The 19,023-nt window shown below is 39.1% G+C and overlaps 1 protein-coding gene across 1 annotated transcript; it reads right to left on the reverse strand.

Moving 5' to 3' along the window:
- Nucleotides 1-3,593: 3,593 nt before the first annotated feature.
- LOC134622680 (trypsin-like) lies at nucleotides 3,594-11,065 on the reverse strand. The gene is made up of 5 exons (XM_063468069.1): nucleotides 11,008-11,065; nucleotides 8,972-9,131; nucleotides 7,163-7,304; nucleotides 6,771-7,037; nucleotides 3,594-3,770 (listed from the first exon to the last, which is right to left on the reverse strand). Exons 1-5 carry the CDS (start codon nucleotides 11,063-11,065, stop codon nucleotides 3,594-3,596), a joined length of 804 nt encoding a protein of 267 aa, XP_063324139.1.
- Nucleotides 11,066-19,023: the final 7,958 nt, after the last annotated feature.

Consider the following 19,023-nt stretch of genomic DNA (forward strand, 5'->3'; position numbering starts at 1 on the left):
TTGGTAGATATGCAGGAATGCAGGACAAACAAAAGCACATACATGGCCAGCCTGACTTGATCATGCAAACACAAAAATCTCCATCACATTGCATATAAAACTCGTTCAGCCATTCATCTGGGAGGGGACACTCAGCACAACTCTGTTGAGCAAGATTCAGGAGGCATTTAGCGGCACGCACTGCGCATCCAACTTGTGTAGCAATGCGAACAGAATAATTAAAAAAAAAAAATCCCACACAATACACACGCATGCAAACAGCAGACTGGCTCGCTGACCATACACTCTACTGAACATCACGTCAAGGCAAAAGTGTTGCCGATCTGGTGTCACGGGCAAACATCCTTAAATATGGTGCACTAACAGCCGATGTGCGCATTCACCACATCACCATACAGGCGAAAACGCCTTAATTATATAATTACCCCGTTTGCTCCTGCCTATTTGCCCGAGTTTCGGCGGACGTTTGTTCTGTGAGCCGCTGAAGAAGTTGTTGGTGTCTTGAAGACGACAGGTGAAGGAAAGGTGTCCCTCGTCGCCCTCATTTCCATAATGACTCATATTTTCTTCGTTGAAAGGCAACACTTCCGACATCTCCAAATGCGTCTTTATCACCAAGGCGCACAAACTGAAATGTATAGCTCGTCGCCAAGCTTGAACCGGCTCCTTCGTAACAAACAAAAGGGGAAAATAAACAATGAAATCTGCTGGCACGACCTAGCCCTTTCTGCGTACCCAGAAGACACGTGTCTGTCTCCGTAGGTGCGCGACAGAAATATCAGTAACTCAAAATGTCCTCAGTTTCCCTGCTCGTGGAGGTTCGGCAACATTATTCAAAGAAAAAATAAAATGGGGGGAGAAAAAAATCCACAGGCTTTCTCTCTGTGCGTATTGCTTTGGAAATGGAGGCGCGCGTATAACCGAGCCGTGAAGCGCCCGCTGGTTTTGAGCGGCTGAACCCGTCGCACGGAAAATCTGAGGAAGAAATGCAAATTGAGGAGCGATGCAAAACACGGATCCCGGGGAGACCTGGGGAGGGAGCTGTTCGGGGGTTTTCTGGTGCAGCCCAGAGAAGACAAGTCCAGTTGGAGTGGTGGTGTAGTACTACCAATGCTCCTCTCTCCTCGAATGTGGATGCAATAAAAACAAATGGCGATTTGAAATTCGAAGGTGGCACATAAATGGGAATCGATTCATATCTTTATGTGTGGAGGGGGGGAAGCAATTCCGATTGCGCCACCAGTTGACGAGCACGCAATATTAAAACCTCGAGCCTCTTTTATTAATTTTCTGATTTTGTTTTATTAGGGTTCGTGGGGTTTAAGAGACCGTCAAACCTCACCAGATGATGGCAGTCTTTTCACAGGCTGGGATGTGACTTTTGGCCCCGTGGCGCACTTTAAGTTCCCAGCTGAGGCCCTGGTGCTGTTTTCACGTTATCGCCCACAGTATCTCGGGAAACTGCACATCAGCATTTTGGAGTGAAAAGAATGAGGGTTAGCATAACAAAGCAGTGACTGTGTTTATTTAAAAAATAATCCATGTTACAGAAACGATGGCTAAATATCAAGTAGACCCCCCAGAAAGAAAACAGTATGTATGAATTTTTTCTTCATAACATAATTATTCCGAATACATATGCTGTAATAGTATAATAGGATCCACACTGAGAACATTTCGCCTCATGTTAGCACAGAAAAGTCTAACGCAGCCTGAAAAGGTGTTTGGTTAAACTGATTCTTCTGGAACTTTTTTACCACCCACTGCTGTCTACTGTTTGCATTAATCTCACTTCTATAGGTGTGACAGTACAATGGACTGTCTTACAAAACAGATAGGGCATGGAGGAACGGACAGGTATTCAGTCTTGAGATAGACTATCCTTTCTCAGAGGAACTTCCCTAAATATCATTACACAGACAATGAAATGAAAAATGATATGGGAGCCTGCAGCAGAGCTAACTTTTATGTGCCGTCATGACACACCTCCTCCCTTCGGAGCTGAGGTGGCAATGATTTTATCAGAGGATCCTTCTTTCATATGAGAACATCTCAAAGAACAATATTTTTCACAAAATGTGGTTACATTGCCATCAAGACTGGTTTTTGGTCTTAAAGCTCCCAAGCAATGAAGACAAGTAACCCGATAAAATAGTAGCAGTAAACCCTTGAGAGTGTTGGATTGTGAAAGAGTGCATTTTTTTCTTGCAAATTCTTTTTTTTTTTTTGTCTGCTAAATCAAGTATTTGTCATGTTTTCTTTCCTAAAGCTTCAGTGCAGCTGCTGAATAAGCTGGTTTGATGCTCACATTATACTGAACTTGACTCAAGTATGTCTTCATGGAATTAGAGCTTTATGACTAGTTAAATTAGATTTTCAAAAACAAAATAAAAAAAGAATAAACACTGCAGTAGTTAAAACTCAGATGAACTTCTCTTTCAGGCCTGTGTGGGTGTGGTTTGTTCAAATAATAGACTCCATATATTGTCATCAGATACTGACTCAAATGCTGCCTCAAATTCTTCATTGTTTTTGCTATCTTGCATTTATCAGAGTCACAGTGAGACATAGACAGGAAGGCAGGGGGAAAGATTGAGGGAGATGCCACGCAGCAAGGTGTGGAACCAAAGGGTGCTACACGTGGCTCTGAAGTGCGAGTTGTGGGGAAGACTTCAAAGTACAAACAGGCAAGTGGCTAGCCTGCTTTTAAACAGAAAATGAAATAACAACTTGTTGCAATCAAGGTACGCAGAAGAGCATTTCTGAATGCGCAACATATTACAGCGTAGCTGTATCAATGATTCAGGCTACTGATAGTGGTGTAATGGTGTGGGGGATATTTTCTTCACACAGTTTAAGCCGCTTTGTACCAGCTGAGCATGGTTGAACACCACGGCCTACCTGATTATTGTTGCAGACCATGTCCATCCTTTTATGATCACAATGTACTCATCTTCTGATAACTTGTTCTAGCAGAATAACTGGACATGTCACAAAACTCAGATGATCTCGCTGTGGTTTCTTGAACATGATAATGAGTTCAGCGTGGTCACAGTCACCAGAACTCAGTCCAGTAGAGCACCTTTAAGATGTGCCACGAAAAAATGGGGTCCAAGCCAGTTTTAGCATTTAATGAATTACTAGTTGAGTGTATACCACAGGAGAGACTGATTAAAAATAAGTGTTTGGGCTTTTTTTAGAAAGTACATGATCAGATTTTTCTATTTATCTTTTTTGTACAAAAGTCAAACTATGACCAAAACTGATTTTCGTCATTCAGCATTCAGACCTGACACAACTCCACACCAGCCCCAGAGTGTTTTATTAGAATCAAAAAAGTTTCACAAATCTGTGAGCTCTACTAAAATTACATTTACAGTAACTGTAAACGGTGCGCATTCTAGTGAATCCTATAATCATAATAATTACTTCAGAATATCCAGCGTTTAACTATATTCAGAAGGTGATCTGAATTATCACGGCAATGTTTTTCTCAACAGCCACTGCAGCTTCCAACAGAACTACTTCCTATCCATGCTAACTTAAACGTGTTTATGGGAATGTTTCCTTTCAGGCCCAAATGGCTGCTTTCATTATCTCCACGGTTTGAAGCAACGCATGTACGACCCGTAGATGGTTTGATCTATCCACCGGCGGAATCTGGACACGGCCGTGTAGACTCCAGGAAACTTAGCATCACCACAACCATTGCCCCAGGATACAACTCCATAGATCCGTCTGTCACACACCAGCGGCCCACCGGAGTCTCCCTGTAATAAATAACAATAAAACCCTTCTATTAGTTCCCATTTCACAATGTGACTCCTGGAAAAGTTTTTTGTTACCATAGTATTGATGTAAAGCTGCTTTAATTTCCCTGATGTTACATGATACACAAAATAATACAAAGTGTCTGAACATGGGCGCCTCATAGGAGACTGTTTCAAAAAGCATTTACCGCCCAGGTGGGTCAGATATCCCAGGTATCGAAGGTTACTTGCTTTTGGTCTAATTTAGCTCAAAGAACAACATCAACTGATTCCCAAAATGCATAAATGTGTTTTTTAAAAAACTTTGTTATAAAAACCCCCCAACAAAAACCTGAAATCATGTAAAATGTGGCTATTACTGTAAAAGGACATGAAATGATACAGATATAACAGCTAATTTGCACCATGGTGCAGAAGGTGGAGGAACACCAAAGTAATTGCTTCTTCGACATCTTTAAGAGTTCTAAACAAATGTCTGTCCTCCTCCAGAAAATCTTATGTACGCAAACGTGCGTTTCAACTTCTTATCTGGTGCGCGTCTTTTATTTTGACAGCGAATGCGCACCTGCAGACCACTTATGTGCACCCCTGCTAATAATCCACATGATGTTATGCAGTTGTAGTTCCTGTAAAAGACAGTACAGGAACATTTACATGTTCCAATATTTAAATGTGGAGCATTGTGCAATAGTCTTGAGCCACCCATTGCATTTTCATGTTTTTCTTTCAAAAAATTTTTTCAAGTTTTTGTTTGGGCATTGGCTGCTTTTTCACTCATTTGGCATGTGTCATTGGTTTTGGTCCCTGGGTTTTCAGTTTTTGTGAGCTCATATTTCCTTTGGATTGTGAGAATGTTTTATGTTAAGGTTTCATGTCTCCTTGGTGACTTCTTCGTTTTTTATAATTACCTTTCCTGCACCCTGTTTGGATTTTGCTTCTTTATTGGAAGAAGTCCTGCATTTAGGCTACCCTCTGGGCTTAGTTTCTGTATTCCTTGTTTAGCCAGTATTCAGTTTCCAGGCTATTCAGTTGTTGTGTTATTTTCAAGTTGTGTTTAGCTCATGTTTTGTATAGACTCTTTATTATGTACTTTGTTATTCGGGTCTGATCTATTCTTTTTTCCACTGATTGTCGAGCCTTCAGTTCTTGTTAGTTTCAGTTTCTGCTGACGTTCCGATTTGCTTTGAGTTAGTTTCTCTTTGTGTTTTTTTGTGTTCCAGTCTCATCTACTTTTGACCTTCATCTTTCTGTGCTCCCCTGTGTTAAGTTAACCATTGTTTCCCATTCAGATATGTCTTCCTGTTTTATTTTGGTAACTGTTCTTCTCTTTGTCTGGCGTTGTGTTTACTTCCCGCACCTCGTTATTCCTTTAGCTTCCAGCTGTGCGTCCTACTTGTTGTGTATCTGCTTATTGTCCTGTGTGTGTATATATTGTCTCTACCTCATTTCCTTGCCCCCCCTCATCCCTGTGAGTGTGTTAATGCCAGATCTATATTTTACAGAGAATCTTTTATTACTGAATGATTCAGTTCATGTTTGTGCCACAGTTTCATGAGAAAATGTTTTTTCCATGAATCATTCAAGATTTAAAAGGGCACCTAAGTCAAGATGTGAATAAGGGTTGTTTCTAACAGACAACTTAGCAAACAACCAATTTATCTTTAGCCAGATAAATTGGTTTCATCTGGCTAAAATGTAAACTTTTTGCAAGCGCTTAATCAGAAAAGGTTTCAGTGGAAGGGTGGCTGTCAAAAAGCCATTTTTAAGGTAAGGGAAGAGGGAGAAAAGACAGGAATGCCAGATTATACAAGAACTGGACTGAAAATCAGTGGTGACAGGCCTTATGGGCGATGAATCCAAATTTTGTCGACAGCTATCTTGGTGTCAACATGGTGGAAGCATTGCAGCCGGTGATCTTGTCAAAAGTGATGGAATTATAAACACAGAAGTATCATGGGATACCATGTAGACAGCATCTGAATGGCAACAACTGTGTTTTTCAGGGTGACAATGATCTCAAACAGCAAAACCATATCTGGATAGAAAAACTCACACCAGAACACCGTCAGTCATTGCATCGGCCTCCCCAGAGCCTGGACCTCAACATTACTGAAGCAGTACCATATCTCATGTATAATGCACTGCATGTGTGAAATACTCACATGTGGCTTTTAGGATGTAGTGGTGAAGACAAATTCCAACTGGCCAACAAGGTATGGATTTAAACTTGACTGAGTACAGCTGGTCTGCTTTTCCTTTAGAAAAGTTCTGGCTGTTTTTTGTTTTAATACTAAACTTTAAATCATAATGTCTTCATTCATTATTATTGCTTGAAAAAAAAAACCCCAACACACAAAGACTTTATCAAACACACAGGTTTTACATAGAGTTTATTTTAAACTAGTCATTCTCTACTTTGCCGAAGGTGAGACATAGCTTACTCACATATCAAACGCTGAATTTCATGTAAATTATTGTTTCACACCAACGGCCGGGCTGAAACTCTTTCACGATGCAAATAACCAAATCATAGGTTATTTTTGCTGCTATGTAAGCGAAAACTCCGGTCAAGGTTTTCAGTTGTGTTGCTACTTTAAGGGTTGCTTTTCTATCTCTTATGCAATTATTACAACTGCAGTAATGTTTCAGGACAAACATGCATGTCTCCTTAATAAAAGCTTGTAGCTCGAACCAACACTGACATGATCAACTGTATCCTTACACTGTTGGGGGAAAGAGGTTTGCAGAACTGTGTTATTGTTTTGCTCTTAAGTGAGATGATGAAAGTAGGCTCAGCTTGTGCTGTGTGATAACCATGGATGGTACCTCTGAGAGTCTATTACCTCAAAATGAGTTTCTTGCCTTTTCAAAACATCAAATGAACATGCTTGGCACAGAGGGCTGCGGTGGTGTCCAACACTCACTTACCTTGCAGCTGAAACTTTTAAAAACATGTTTTTTTTTCTGATTAGTGAAAGGTGGTGTCTTTGTTCTTTGTACCTTGCATGCATCTTTGCCTCCAGTGCTGTAGCCAGCGCAGATCATGTTTGCTGTGATGTTTCCATTAAAGGAGTCGCTGCTGTTACACCTTGCAGTTGAGACAATGGGCACTGTGACTGTCCTGAGTGTGACAGGCACCTGGCCTCCTTCCAGACTATTGTAGCCCCACCCAGACACCCGACACACGTGGCCTTCAGCTACACCTGTCCCCTGCCTGGGAAGAGGCGCCAGCGACACGTATTTGTTCAGAACCATGGGAGCCCGCAGCTGGACAGAAAATTGTACAGTTTCCATGTGAACATGTTTTTTGTTTTTTTTTTTAAAAAAGAAAGATGTAACAGATTAAACTTTAACAAACCACTGGTAACTTTACTGCACCGATTCTGTAGCACCTTAATGAGCATGATGTCTGCGTTGTTGGTGCTCCTGTTGTACAGGGGATGGATGACCAAGATGCGGGGCTTAGCGTACTGTTCAGTACCCTCAAAGACGTTTACCTTGTAGTCGCCTGCCACTATCATCATTTGCTCTGCCCTAAAACACAGAAATCCATGTTGCATCACATTTGTTAACAGAGTACTAAAAAGCCACGGAGATGTAATCGTGTAATTGTGATCTCTTTGAAAGAGGAAACAAAAGAAGCCTTTTGTTTAATCCCACAAATAATATGAGCTTAGTTAGCTATTTGTTTGTATCTTACTAAATGAATGAAAGACAAAGATAAAGTAAAACGACCTGAATACAAAGTCAAACTCAAAGTGTGCACAGGGCTTGATCGTGACCACCATGAACTGCTTGTCTGCCAGTGAACAATGGCTTACTGTGAGCAGGCGGGGAAGGGGACAGTGTGACAGAAATATGGCCAATTTCCTACATCCAGACAAGATCACACTTCACCGTCTTTCTCAGTGATGTGCCAAGGTCAGCTGACTAAACCGCATCTGTGTGCTGTTTGACTTCCCACTGGCCCCCATAAAGGTTGAGTTTGTGTCCTGACGTTACCTACCCACAGCAGAATGAATGTTTGTGTTTAGGCATCTGTTGGGACCATCTGCTCGCAATAGAAAATCATGCCAAGTTAACTCTGAACCACAGTGTACTGAAAAAATGCCAGAGAAATGTTCCCGTCTGTGAAAGTGTTTCAGATTTGTGATGGAAGTGTACATATCCTCATCCTTGATTTGTGGCTGACAATCCATTCTTTTGATCAGCTACATCTGAGTTCACAAAAATGAAGGCTGTAGAGAATAGCCAGCCCACATTTGGAAATGATGCACACAACCTGCAGTGCCTAGTGGACATTCCAGGTTACATAGATAACCCTCTGATGTATTTACCACCTTCCAAGTCAAACAAACTGCACCCTTGGCTCCCATAATCTCTGATCTTAAAGTTAACATACTTAACATACTTAGTTGCTGCTTACTTACTTCACTTACTTCACTTGTTCTTGCTGAATTTCTTAGACCTTTTGCAGTCCCTTGTTTGCTACGATGCTGTTACTCTCTTACTGTGTGGATGCCCATAAATATTACATCTACGGCCATGCTGGTGGCTCTCTGAGGCTCTCTTCTCTCACAGCGAGAAGGTCCTGGGTTCAAAATCCAAGCTGTGGCATTTCTGTGTGGAGTTTGCATCTTCTCCCTGTTTCAGGTTACTGTGGCTTACTCCAACAATCTTAGACATCCATGGGCTTAAGGTTAACTGGTGTTAAACTGGCTTTAGGTGTGAATGTGAGCCTGAATGTTTGTTTGTCTCTATGTGTTAGCTCAGGAAGATTGGCAACCTGCCTCTCATCCACCCCTCTTCGACCCTTAAGTAGATAAGTGGAAGAAAATCGATGGATGTTTACTATGACATACTAAGATCCCCTTGTTACCATAGCACTATACCTGTTTGAAACGTCCAGCCACCAACCCTTATGAAATAATAAAAGTGAGAGGAACACTGTGCTCAATGATACTTGTTACGTTCACATAAGTTTGTTTTTGTTTTTGTTTTTTTTGGAGTTTAGAGGTATGCTACAGTATTTGAGTGCTAAAAGTTTGAACTTAGGAGATCAACCAAGTTATTGCAATATATCCTGTAGTTCGTAGATTACTCAATTAACTGACTGATAAACCGTAGTTGGATTTTTTTTAGACACATGAAACTTTAGAAGTCACAGATTGTTGCTAATGGCAGATCTTGAACATTCTTACCCGATGTTGCAGTGCGCTGCAGTCAGGACCCAGTACCTGTGAACTAGTGATCCACCACAAAAGTGTTGGCCGCTGGTGCTCTTCAGTGACACGAGGTATCTGATGGAATTTGGTGCAGCGGTGTGACCACCTACTATACGGCCCTGCATGAGCACACGGCCTGTATGGAAACATTAGCAAGCCAAGAAAGGAACATAAGTTGTGTGTGTTCTGTTTAAGTTATCTTTGAAAATGAATAGGATATGTAGAAGTGGACTTTGTGAAGATTAGACACAGACGAGACACGGCTGACAGTTGTTTCCAGTCGCTATTCATAAATCTAACCGCGAGCAGACTTTCAAACTGCTTCCCCCAAAACAAATTTCCATGTTCAGATTAAAAACGTATTTTTTTCATACTTTCATCAGACCTGCTCGTTGTTACCTATATGGATGGTAAAAAAAACTACAGATTTAATCTGGGATCTACTGAGTTTTTGCAGACACATGACCAGTGCTGCAGTCATAATATGAATGGAAGTGACAGACTTGTGTACAAACAGTCGAGCTGCTCTCCGCGCTGCAGCAGAGACTATTTTTGCTCTTTTGAAACTTCTTGTCTGCAGTGATGAAGCACAACTTTTACTGTGAAGGCAAACCTTCTCTGGTTTGAATTGCACTTTATCAAATTGTACTATGGCTCAGCTAGTAGTTAGCGATTACAGACAAACGTGAAAATCTATAAACAATCTCAGCAATCTGCTCAGAGACAAAGTAAGCACTGAGCGGTTTTTGGAGAAGAACCTTCTTTGAATTCAGTTTCACCCAGTGAGAGACAGAAACCTCCAGGAATCACAGCTAACCAGTTGGGGAACACACATTTTCCCTTAGTAATGTTGTATCACGTCCAATATGTATATTTATATATCCAATATATATTTGCATTTTTTATTAAAACTGTTACTGTTAATCAGAAGAATGCCATGTAAAAGTATAGTTGGGATACGGGGGTGCTGCTGAGTGGATTTGGCTACCTAACTGTTGATGGTAGCCATATTTAAGTAGTCATATTGAAAGTTCAACAACATTCGGACTAACTCTCAGTATCATCATGCTGAGACATAAATTGCCAAGAGTTTTTCGTAAGTACTAAGATACGTTTCTCAAGTCCTTTGATTCTTTTCCCAAAACATTAAAAACACACAAAAAAATTCAAACAACATTTACAACATTTTCTGACATTGGCTTAATTATAAAAGGAAATTGTACAATTTGTAAATTTTGAAAGATAGCTACAAAAATTTCAAAACAAGATGCAAAAAAGAGAAATGGACTCCCAGCCACCATCTCCCTCTCCAGACTCTTTTTTGTTAACAAGGTGATGCACTGAAACATCAGCGTACACACCCATCAGAGCCTCTGCACGGTGGCAACAGAGGATCTGATGACATTAGGTCTTCCACTTGTTACTGTTTCCCTCATTCACAAAAGAAAAAGAACAAATAGATTATATGTTATTGCAGAAGACTTGTATAAGACTCATATTATATGTTCCTTCTAATTTTTTTTTTAATTTCATCCACAGTATACTCTGTCTCAGTTGCTCCAAGTCCATCTAAAATTACTGAACTGAATTTGCTCTCCCTCCTCTGTCTCCCAGATTGCTGCCATCCAGTGTTGGTATCAACCTTCAGCACACCCATGCACCCATGTACACTCTACCTTTTATCAGTTTCCCTCCCATCATTAGCAACAAACCATGCACCGTTTTGAGCTGAGTTGAGAGTTTTAAAGGATTTCTGTGCTTTAGGTGTGTTTAACTTCTGCCCCCTGAGGAAAAAAAAGTGCTTGCAGAAAGGTTAAATGATAATTTACCATTTAGGGTTTTGCTAAAAGAGTGATTGATTCAATAAATTAGCTCAGGCACACATCTGGGAGAATGGGAGCTAATGTTTTAGTAATGTGGAAAAACTCTGATTGGATATAATATTTTATATCAAAGAAAGCTTGAATCCTTTGTTAGCAAAACTATAAAAACAAAGCAGATTATATACTCACTGTGGACTGCCATAAGATCCAACAGCACACAACATAAACACATAAGCAGGCTCGTCATAGCAGAAGAGGTTTTTGAGCTGTTGCACCATACCAGCTGCCGAACCACTGCAGTGTCCTCTGCTCCTGTCTGCAGCCTGGTCATTCATTCCTCACAGGAAACAGTGGGTGTCAGCCCCACCAACCTTTATCCTCGAGTTTCCTTGAGGAGTTTTTAATTTCATTGTTGATCGTGCAGCAGCGCGGACCAACACTGTAGCATTGATTGAGGAGGAAAAAGAGGCGAGAGAGCAACAAAGTTCACATTCAAAACGTATCTCCTATCACAACTTTTCCTTCTGACCCTCCTGACTTGTCGAAAGGCCTTACATTGTTGCTATGGCAACACTGTGGTGAGCAGGTTCATCTATACTGTATCAGGGCGCTCTGTCTGTGTCATCATCCAGGCTTATCCCTGTTGAAATGTTTCAATAGTCTCTCTCTCTCTGTGAGTAAGTGTATGTGTGTGTGTGTGTGTGTGTAGACTCGTAGCAAAGCCAAGACAACGCAGAGGTATTCTATGCACAAGTGTTTCTCTGTGTGAGTCATCATCCATCACTGAATCCGTGTCAGCAATGATAATAACATATTATCATCAGCCCGATGATGATCATCACCACCCTTCTGGCAAGTCAGCATCGTCCACAGCATGGAGGGAAGAATCTCGCCTGACCTCCTCTTGTCCCACATTTACAGCAAGCTGAATAATTGATGCTTCGCCTAGCAGAATAGGAGAGAGAGAGCTTTGTGTGGCCTCCAACTGTCAGGTGTTTCCTGGGCCAACACTAAACCGCCTTCATACAGTAATTTTCTTTCTCCCTTTCATAAATTGCTACAAAGCACATAATTCAAGTAAATGGTATGGAACTATTGTAATACAATGGTAATATAAATGCATTGTTAAGAGGTCAGTTCAACCAATGAGATAAAACCACTGACTGTATACAAAAGATGGACAAAGCCACCCTCATACCACACAGTTACTCACATTTTAAAGCCTTGAATAGCTTTATGGTTCTTCCCACCTCCATAATTTGGAGCCAGTAACCATTCTTAAATGAGAGGACAGAGTGTTAAGTTACCACAAGTTACTTATCAGTTGATTTAATTAAAAAAGCATCAACGTCACAAACACAGTAAAGAGGTCCAGTTCAGCTCACTCAGTGAAGCCTAGCAGACCGCTACCAAATACAGCTCCTTGTTTGGCCTCGGCTAACGTCAACTTTAAGCTTGTACAGGTGTTATGAAAGAGTAAAGTAGTTCGTTCATCGTATAATTAGACATACATTTCATTCCCACTGGTTGTGTTTATCAGTTTTACAAAATATTCAATCAATGATCAGATTTATATTGGGGCGTATTTCTTTTTCGTTAATAGAAAAAAGTCAACATCAGTGATTTTGTAGAAAATTTGTATGTTTTGCTATAACCTTTTCCCCCCTAGTGTCTGATTTGCTAAATGTCAACTCTTTAAATTAAAACCAGGAAATATGTTTTTGCATCATTATTTGTTTAAAATAATTATTAAAGCATGAGAAATGTGTTTTTAAAACTATTTGATTCATTCATGTGCTTTAAATTGCACTTTAAAAAAAATGCGTGAAAAAGCAAAAAACGTCCTGGAATTTTTCTCCCAGTACATTTGCCATTTTTTGTGACATTTTCCATAAATGATAAAAAGTAAAATTGAATGTCGTTAAATTGTACTGTCAAACCCCCATAACGCATCAATAATTTGTTCCAAACTCACATAACAGACATCGAAAGATTTCATTTCCTTCATTTGAGGTGATTTTAAATTCAGTGTGGTAAGTTTCTTCCTCTCAGTATTTCTCTGATGTCATTGTTGGTACAAATGCTGTTATGTTCTTGGATACTTGTTTTATATATTATTGTTTCAACAGTTTAGAGAAAATTTGTTTTAGTTTATTTAAACATGAGTCCATTGTCATAGTTTATTATTATTATTATTATTATTATTATTATTATTATTATTTATAGTAGTAGTAGTAGTGGTAGTAGTTTATATTGTAAAATATGAAAAAAGTGTTCTTACATAGTAATTACATAAAATCATGCAATTCACATGATATTTTTAGAAGTAATGGAACTAACCACTCTTATATTCTCTAGGTACAGTATATATTACACTGAGTACATAAATACACTTTTCTACCAGATTAACCATGTGCAATACTTGTATGAACAAAACAATGATGTGATGGCTCGTTTTGATATGATTGAGTGGTTTGAAAGGATGGGTTCCTACTGAAGTTTGTGTAATTTGATCCATAATAATTACATTTGGAAAACTGCAAAGTGCTCCTTTCTCTTTTCATTGCTATTACAGCGTTACAACTGCAGTATTACATATAGTTACATGTAGATAGTTTTTTATCTTTTGGGAAGATGAGGTTATCCTCTACTGAGAAGCTGAAGAGAGAAAGGCTTCATATTTATAAAAATTCACACACAGACACCCACCTTTATCTTAAATAAAGGATTCTCTTTTTCTCCTAATCCGTCCTGTCAACTGTGTTATGTGTGATTTTTGTGTCATAAATCTTTTAAATGTTGGCAGACATGCAATGAAATTTTCTAGAGAGGAGTCTTACATAAGGATGATTAGTAATTCCAAATTCAATGTAGTGTGGATTTATGGTGAAAAAAAGATTTACCCTTGATGATATCAGCACACAGAAATCCATCAGACTTCATATTTTTAAATCAGATAGACATGAGACCTCAAGGTGAAGCCTTTTTTTTTCAAGCATGTATAATCTTATCTGATTTCTATGACACGATTTTAGGGCATAGCACAGTTGTAAATCAACAACAACACTGAATTTGAATTGTTTGAAATTCAGTCTTAACTCTGACAGTTAATGGATCCATGGATTTTGCTGTGTAAGCAAGTTGAATATTTAGAGAAAAGCAACACTGGTCTTTGGGTTTTGGTTGATATGAAGTTTAAATTTAAAATCACTCAGCTATGGAAAGAAAAGACAGGCTGTAAACAATTTTTATTCATGAAGCTGAACCTTTTAATGTGGAAGTCCGTGGCAATTGACCACAGACGTTGTATGGGACCAATTCACTTTGGGAAACAGCCTCAAGTTGCCATTAAAGAAGCTTACCTTTCTCAGTACTTGAACTCACTGATCATCACTTGTGCCTGGCAGTGTAGGCGAATTAGGTATTATTTTCACAAATATCTTTTTGCCATGTAAATTTATGCAGATGCTCCTCTTTAAGCTATCCATACTGTGCATGTACTTTTGCCAAAGTCATCTGTCTTGCTCTGTCGCAAACACACACAAAGAAACCCTGTTTGTCGCATCGGCTTTGCACCTGAGGGAGAGCTGAGCATGCTATCGCCTTTCACCCTCACAGTTACAATGACACCTTGGGGAGTGAAGACTATATGGAGGTTATGGCCTGCAAACGAAATGCTCCAACGTGTGGGAACTCAGAATGGAAAAAACCCTTCTGGGAACCTAAATGAGAATGACACCTGGGAAGAGAAAACTCAGGGAGGAGAGGAGAGGAAGGATACAGTGTATACCTGCTCGAGCAGGCTAATCAACACTGATTTCTCAGCTATGACAGTGAACATTTCTACAACACTAAAAAACATTACCCATAAGCTGTTAAGATGTTTTCAAGACAACATTTGAATCAACTGTTCAAAGGATGTTTGAAGGATGATGACGAAAATTAAAAAGTTTGTTTTTAATTATAAAACATTTGCAAAATGTTAGAGTGCTGTGAAAAAGTAATTGCCCCCTTCTTAATTTCTTCTTTTTTCTGATATTTGTCACACTTATGTGTTTCAGCTCATCAAACAACCATTAAATCACAAATTAACTGCATATTTTGGAAAGCTAAATTCAATTTCACAATCCACACCCAGGCCTAGTTACTGCCAGACCTGTTAGATCAAGAAATCACTTTAACAGAGCCTGTCTGATAAAGTGAAGCAGGGTAAAAGATCTCAAAAAGAAACATGCCACGATCAACAGAAAGTCAGGAACAGATGATAAACAAATTAACTGCCATCTATCAGTCTGGAAAAGGCTTTGGGACAAAGAACCATGGTGAGATCCATTGTCCACAAATGGAGAAAACCTTTAAAAAAAAAAAAAAAAAAAAGAGCAGTGAAGCTTCCTCGTAGCAGCAAGCCTACCAAAATCCTGAAAGACAATGTCCGACCATTGGGTTATGCCCTGAATGCACCAGCAACACACCACCAAGTCCAAAACCCCCCAAAATGAAACAAAACGGGCCCACTCTTATTTGCATTTATTATGCAAATAAGAGTGGGCTAAAATTCCTCCACATTGATGTGAGAGAGCCATTGTCAGTTATCGCAAATGCTTCATTCCAGTTTTTGCTGCTAAAGGTGGCACAAGTAGTAGTTTTTAGTTTAGGGGGCAATTACTTTCACACAGGGTCATGTAGGTTTGGATATCTTTTTTCCCCTTAATAAATGAAATAATCAAAAATGTATTTTGTATTTACTGCGGTTATCTTTGTCTAATATTAAAATTTAAGATTTGCCAACAAAAACAGAACAGCCTGCAGTTTTTTAGGGGTGTGGAGGATGTGGTGTGGGGGAGCTGTTAAGGTAAGAAATTGTTCTTTTTAAGCTCGTCTGCTTGTCTATCCCTAAACCCCTTTGGTAAACTTTAGTTACTATACTCACTGCATGCTTTATTTTCCCAGGGAATAAACTTTGCTGTAGTGGTACTGTTGCTTCACAGCAAAAAGGTTCTGGAAACCTGGTGGATACCTGGAGTTTGCATGTTCTCACTGTTCTCCACTACTCTGGCTTCCTCCCACATTCCAAAGATGCTTAATCTGTTAATCGGTTAATCTGATAATCTGTGTATGAATGAGAGGTAGATGAAGTACTTAAAGTGTCAAAATTAAAACACTGTACGAATGTATGGCTAAAAGAGTGGTCCGTAGAAAAGGTTCTCCTCCAAGTACTCTGACTTCCTCCCACAGACATCGATGTTAGGTTAATTCATTAGAAACTGGCCATATGTGTAAACACTTGACAATTACATAAGCTTGCATAAGAGTCAGACTTGTTATTAAAAACATTTTGAGAATGTTGGGTCCTAATGGTTGAAAATGTGACACATTTTAAAAGGTTTACCACCAAAGCTTTTACATTTTCCTTTTTTTAAGAAAACATCAGAAGAACAATTTAGAGCAAACACTGAATCACATCGCTCTGCAAGTGTTTTTGAACAAAAAAATGACGATAGTGTCTATTTATGTGGACCTGTATGTGCAGGGGGAAGCAGACGGAAAATGCTCTCATGCTCATCTCAGTTTAACGCAATTTCTGAGAATACGTTTTTCCTTGTCCAGGTAAAGAATAAATGCTGTTATAAGTTCTGCCACAGCTCAGGTTGATATCATTCCTCATACTCGTGCTTTTGTCCTGCGCTCTCTAACATCACTGGATATACTAACAAGATGTCTGGTAGGTGTATTTTATCATCTCTCTGGCTTGTTGGGTTTCACCTCTGCACAGCAATACTTTGTCTCCACCACTAGACAATAGACTGAAGCTGTGAGAACAAAGGCCCCAGAAAGAAAGGTGTAATGAAAGACAAGGCTGGGGATGTCTTTTTTTCTTGTACTAGGTCAGACTCACCTTTCTGTGTGTGTGAGAGAGACATTTAGATAAATGGTGTATCATGGTGGGGAATAATGAGAGTGACAGGTATGAACACAATATAAAAGAGGCCCAAGTTCTCAAACTTGTCTCGGTATGAGAGAATTGTGTTAGAGCGTGTGTCCCGGCCTGTGCGGATTTATACTCGACTCCCAATAAGGTGAGGAAGCCTTGCTTATATAGTATTGCTCATTAGCAGCGCGGGTGTGGAATTAATGGTAGTGTACCAGCTGATTGTGTAATAAGAAAGTAAAGCTTAATCGGGATTTTCCTTATTTTTAATTAAAAGTTCAAATGACTCCATTTAAATGTAGAACTTAGACAAACTTTATGAATGACTTTGCCTCTGTGTTAATGCCATAACTTCACTGCACAATTGTATTCATAAAATTCAAACTTTGCAGGAGTTCATATCGCCACAGACAACATGTGTTGAAACTTAATAGATTTCCCTTTGTGAGGTTTTGAGTACCTTGGCAGGTTTTTGTACGTGTGTGTTGTGTTTGTGAAGCGATTTTGTGTATTGATACTGTCACTACTATGCTACATAGATCACAAAACTCTGAGATAAAAGTTCTAAGATGTGATGAATAGTTAGTAAATGATGCTGGTAGTAAGAGTGCTAATGCGGCCTGTATGAAGGACTTTATTTGATGTATTGATACATATAATTTATTAGCTCTGATATTTTTTTAATTTGTGTGTGCGTGTGTGCGTGTGGTCGTGGATACACTTACAATTTTAGGAACTTACAACAAATTGCGTTTATATGCGTTGGCATGTTTCTAATGTCTGCCTGTGCGTGGACTGATTTGGTCATTATGTTTGTGAAACCATCTTGCAACCTTGCTGTGTTTGGTTACAAATGATCACACATGTCACATAAGTTTCCTATTTAGGGCTTTTGGTTTTGTGCAAAATAATACCAGAATTTTTCAATCAAACTGATGATTTTACCTCATTAGTCTGTGCAGATTATAATTTACAGCGTATGAGATTAAAATGTGTGTTTTTTCCACTCTACAAAACATCTTCATGTATTTGTGATCTGTGATACTGACTACCATTGATGCTCATTTTTTCTTCTTGCACCAGTTACTATGATGAACCCGGCTCAATCCTGCCACCTCTTAATGGCCTTCCTGTTTGTTGTTAAACTAACAGGTGAGTCAATGACACTGACTACATAGTTACGCAATATCTGACTTCAGGTATAATCCGGTTTCCAAAAAGTTGGATGTTTTGCAAAATTTAAATAAAAGCTCAGTGGGAAATGTGGGAAGAAAATATCAAAGTATATGATTCAAAGACCATCTTCTAGATGCTGAAACTGAGAATTATCATTCGATGCCAGCAACAAAAGCTAAGGTAGTTGCAATTAAAGATTAAAAACAAAAGAGGCAGTGGGACACTGTACAACAATTTGAATTATTCAGTAATATGAGTGGTATAAACATCTTTAATTCTGAGAGGCTGAGGCTTTCAGAATTAAAAATGGAAAGGAGTTCACCTTTCTGTGAAAAACTGTACAAGTAAACGGCTACAATTGAAGTATAATGTCTTCTCAACATAAAAATACTTACAGTACATTATATGATTAAAAAAATACAAAAACAATGCAAAATCCATATTAAATGGCCACAATCTTCAGGCAGTCTGACAGCACTGCATTGAAACAGGTCTGATTTTGCTCATGGATGGTCACTGCAAAGAAAATACCCCTATATGTATAAAAAATAGTGAAACACTGGCACACTCTCTCAAACAGAGCTTATTTCAGCCTGACTGAGGCAAATCAGAAAAACCCTTGAAATCATGGACTAAAGAGGAGATGGTTAACTTCTGTGTCAGAATCCGAGACCCTGACATGACATGGATAATACACACATGTGTAGTGCTTAAAGACAAATGCTGCCAGACAAAATCCTTATCAGGTTAAACCTTGATTATTTCAGCAAGATAATCCCAAACACAGTCTGCATGTCTTGTAGCAACATCAGTCTTCTGGAAAGAGGTCCAGACCTGCATTCACTGTGAAATGTCTGATACATCATGAAACAAAAAACATGCCAATGTCCCTGCTCAACTACTAAGCCTCTAAAAAAAACCCCTTGAATGGGGAGAAGTTAGCCTTCAAAACTGCAGCGATTTTTGTTTTTTGTTTTTTCAAAAGAAACATCAATAATCTCTAGATTCCTAAATTTGATGTGTTGTCCTTTTCAAACGGTTTCTAGCTGGGTTTAAAAAAAAAAAAAGCAAATTTAATATGGACTAAGCTTGTATCGTGA

This window comes from Pelmatolapia mariae, unplaced genomic scaffold (genome assembly GCF_036321145.2).
Source record: "Pelmatolapia mariae isolate MD_Pm_ZW unplaced genomic scaffold, Pm_UMD_F_2 NODE_ptg000138l+_length_30864_cov_1, whole genome shotgun sequence".
Taxonomy (NCBI): Eukaryota; Metazoa; Chordata; class Actinopteri; order Cichliformes; family Cichlidae; genus Pelmatolapia; species Pelmatolapia mariae.

Coding starts and splice junctions, on each gene's coding strand:
- LOC134622680 (XM_063468069.1), bottom strand. CDS start 11,065: ATGACGAGCCTGCTTATGTGTTTATGTTGTGTGCTGTTGGATCTTATG. Junction 9,132..11,007: donor GGATCTTATGGCAGTCCACA/GTGAGTATATAA, acceptor GTTTCCATACAG/GCCGTGTGCTCATGCAGGGC. Junction 3,771..6,770: donor GAGGCAAAGATGCATGCAAG/GTACAAAGAACA, acceptor TATTTATTACAG/GGAGACTCCGGTGGGCCGCT.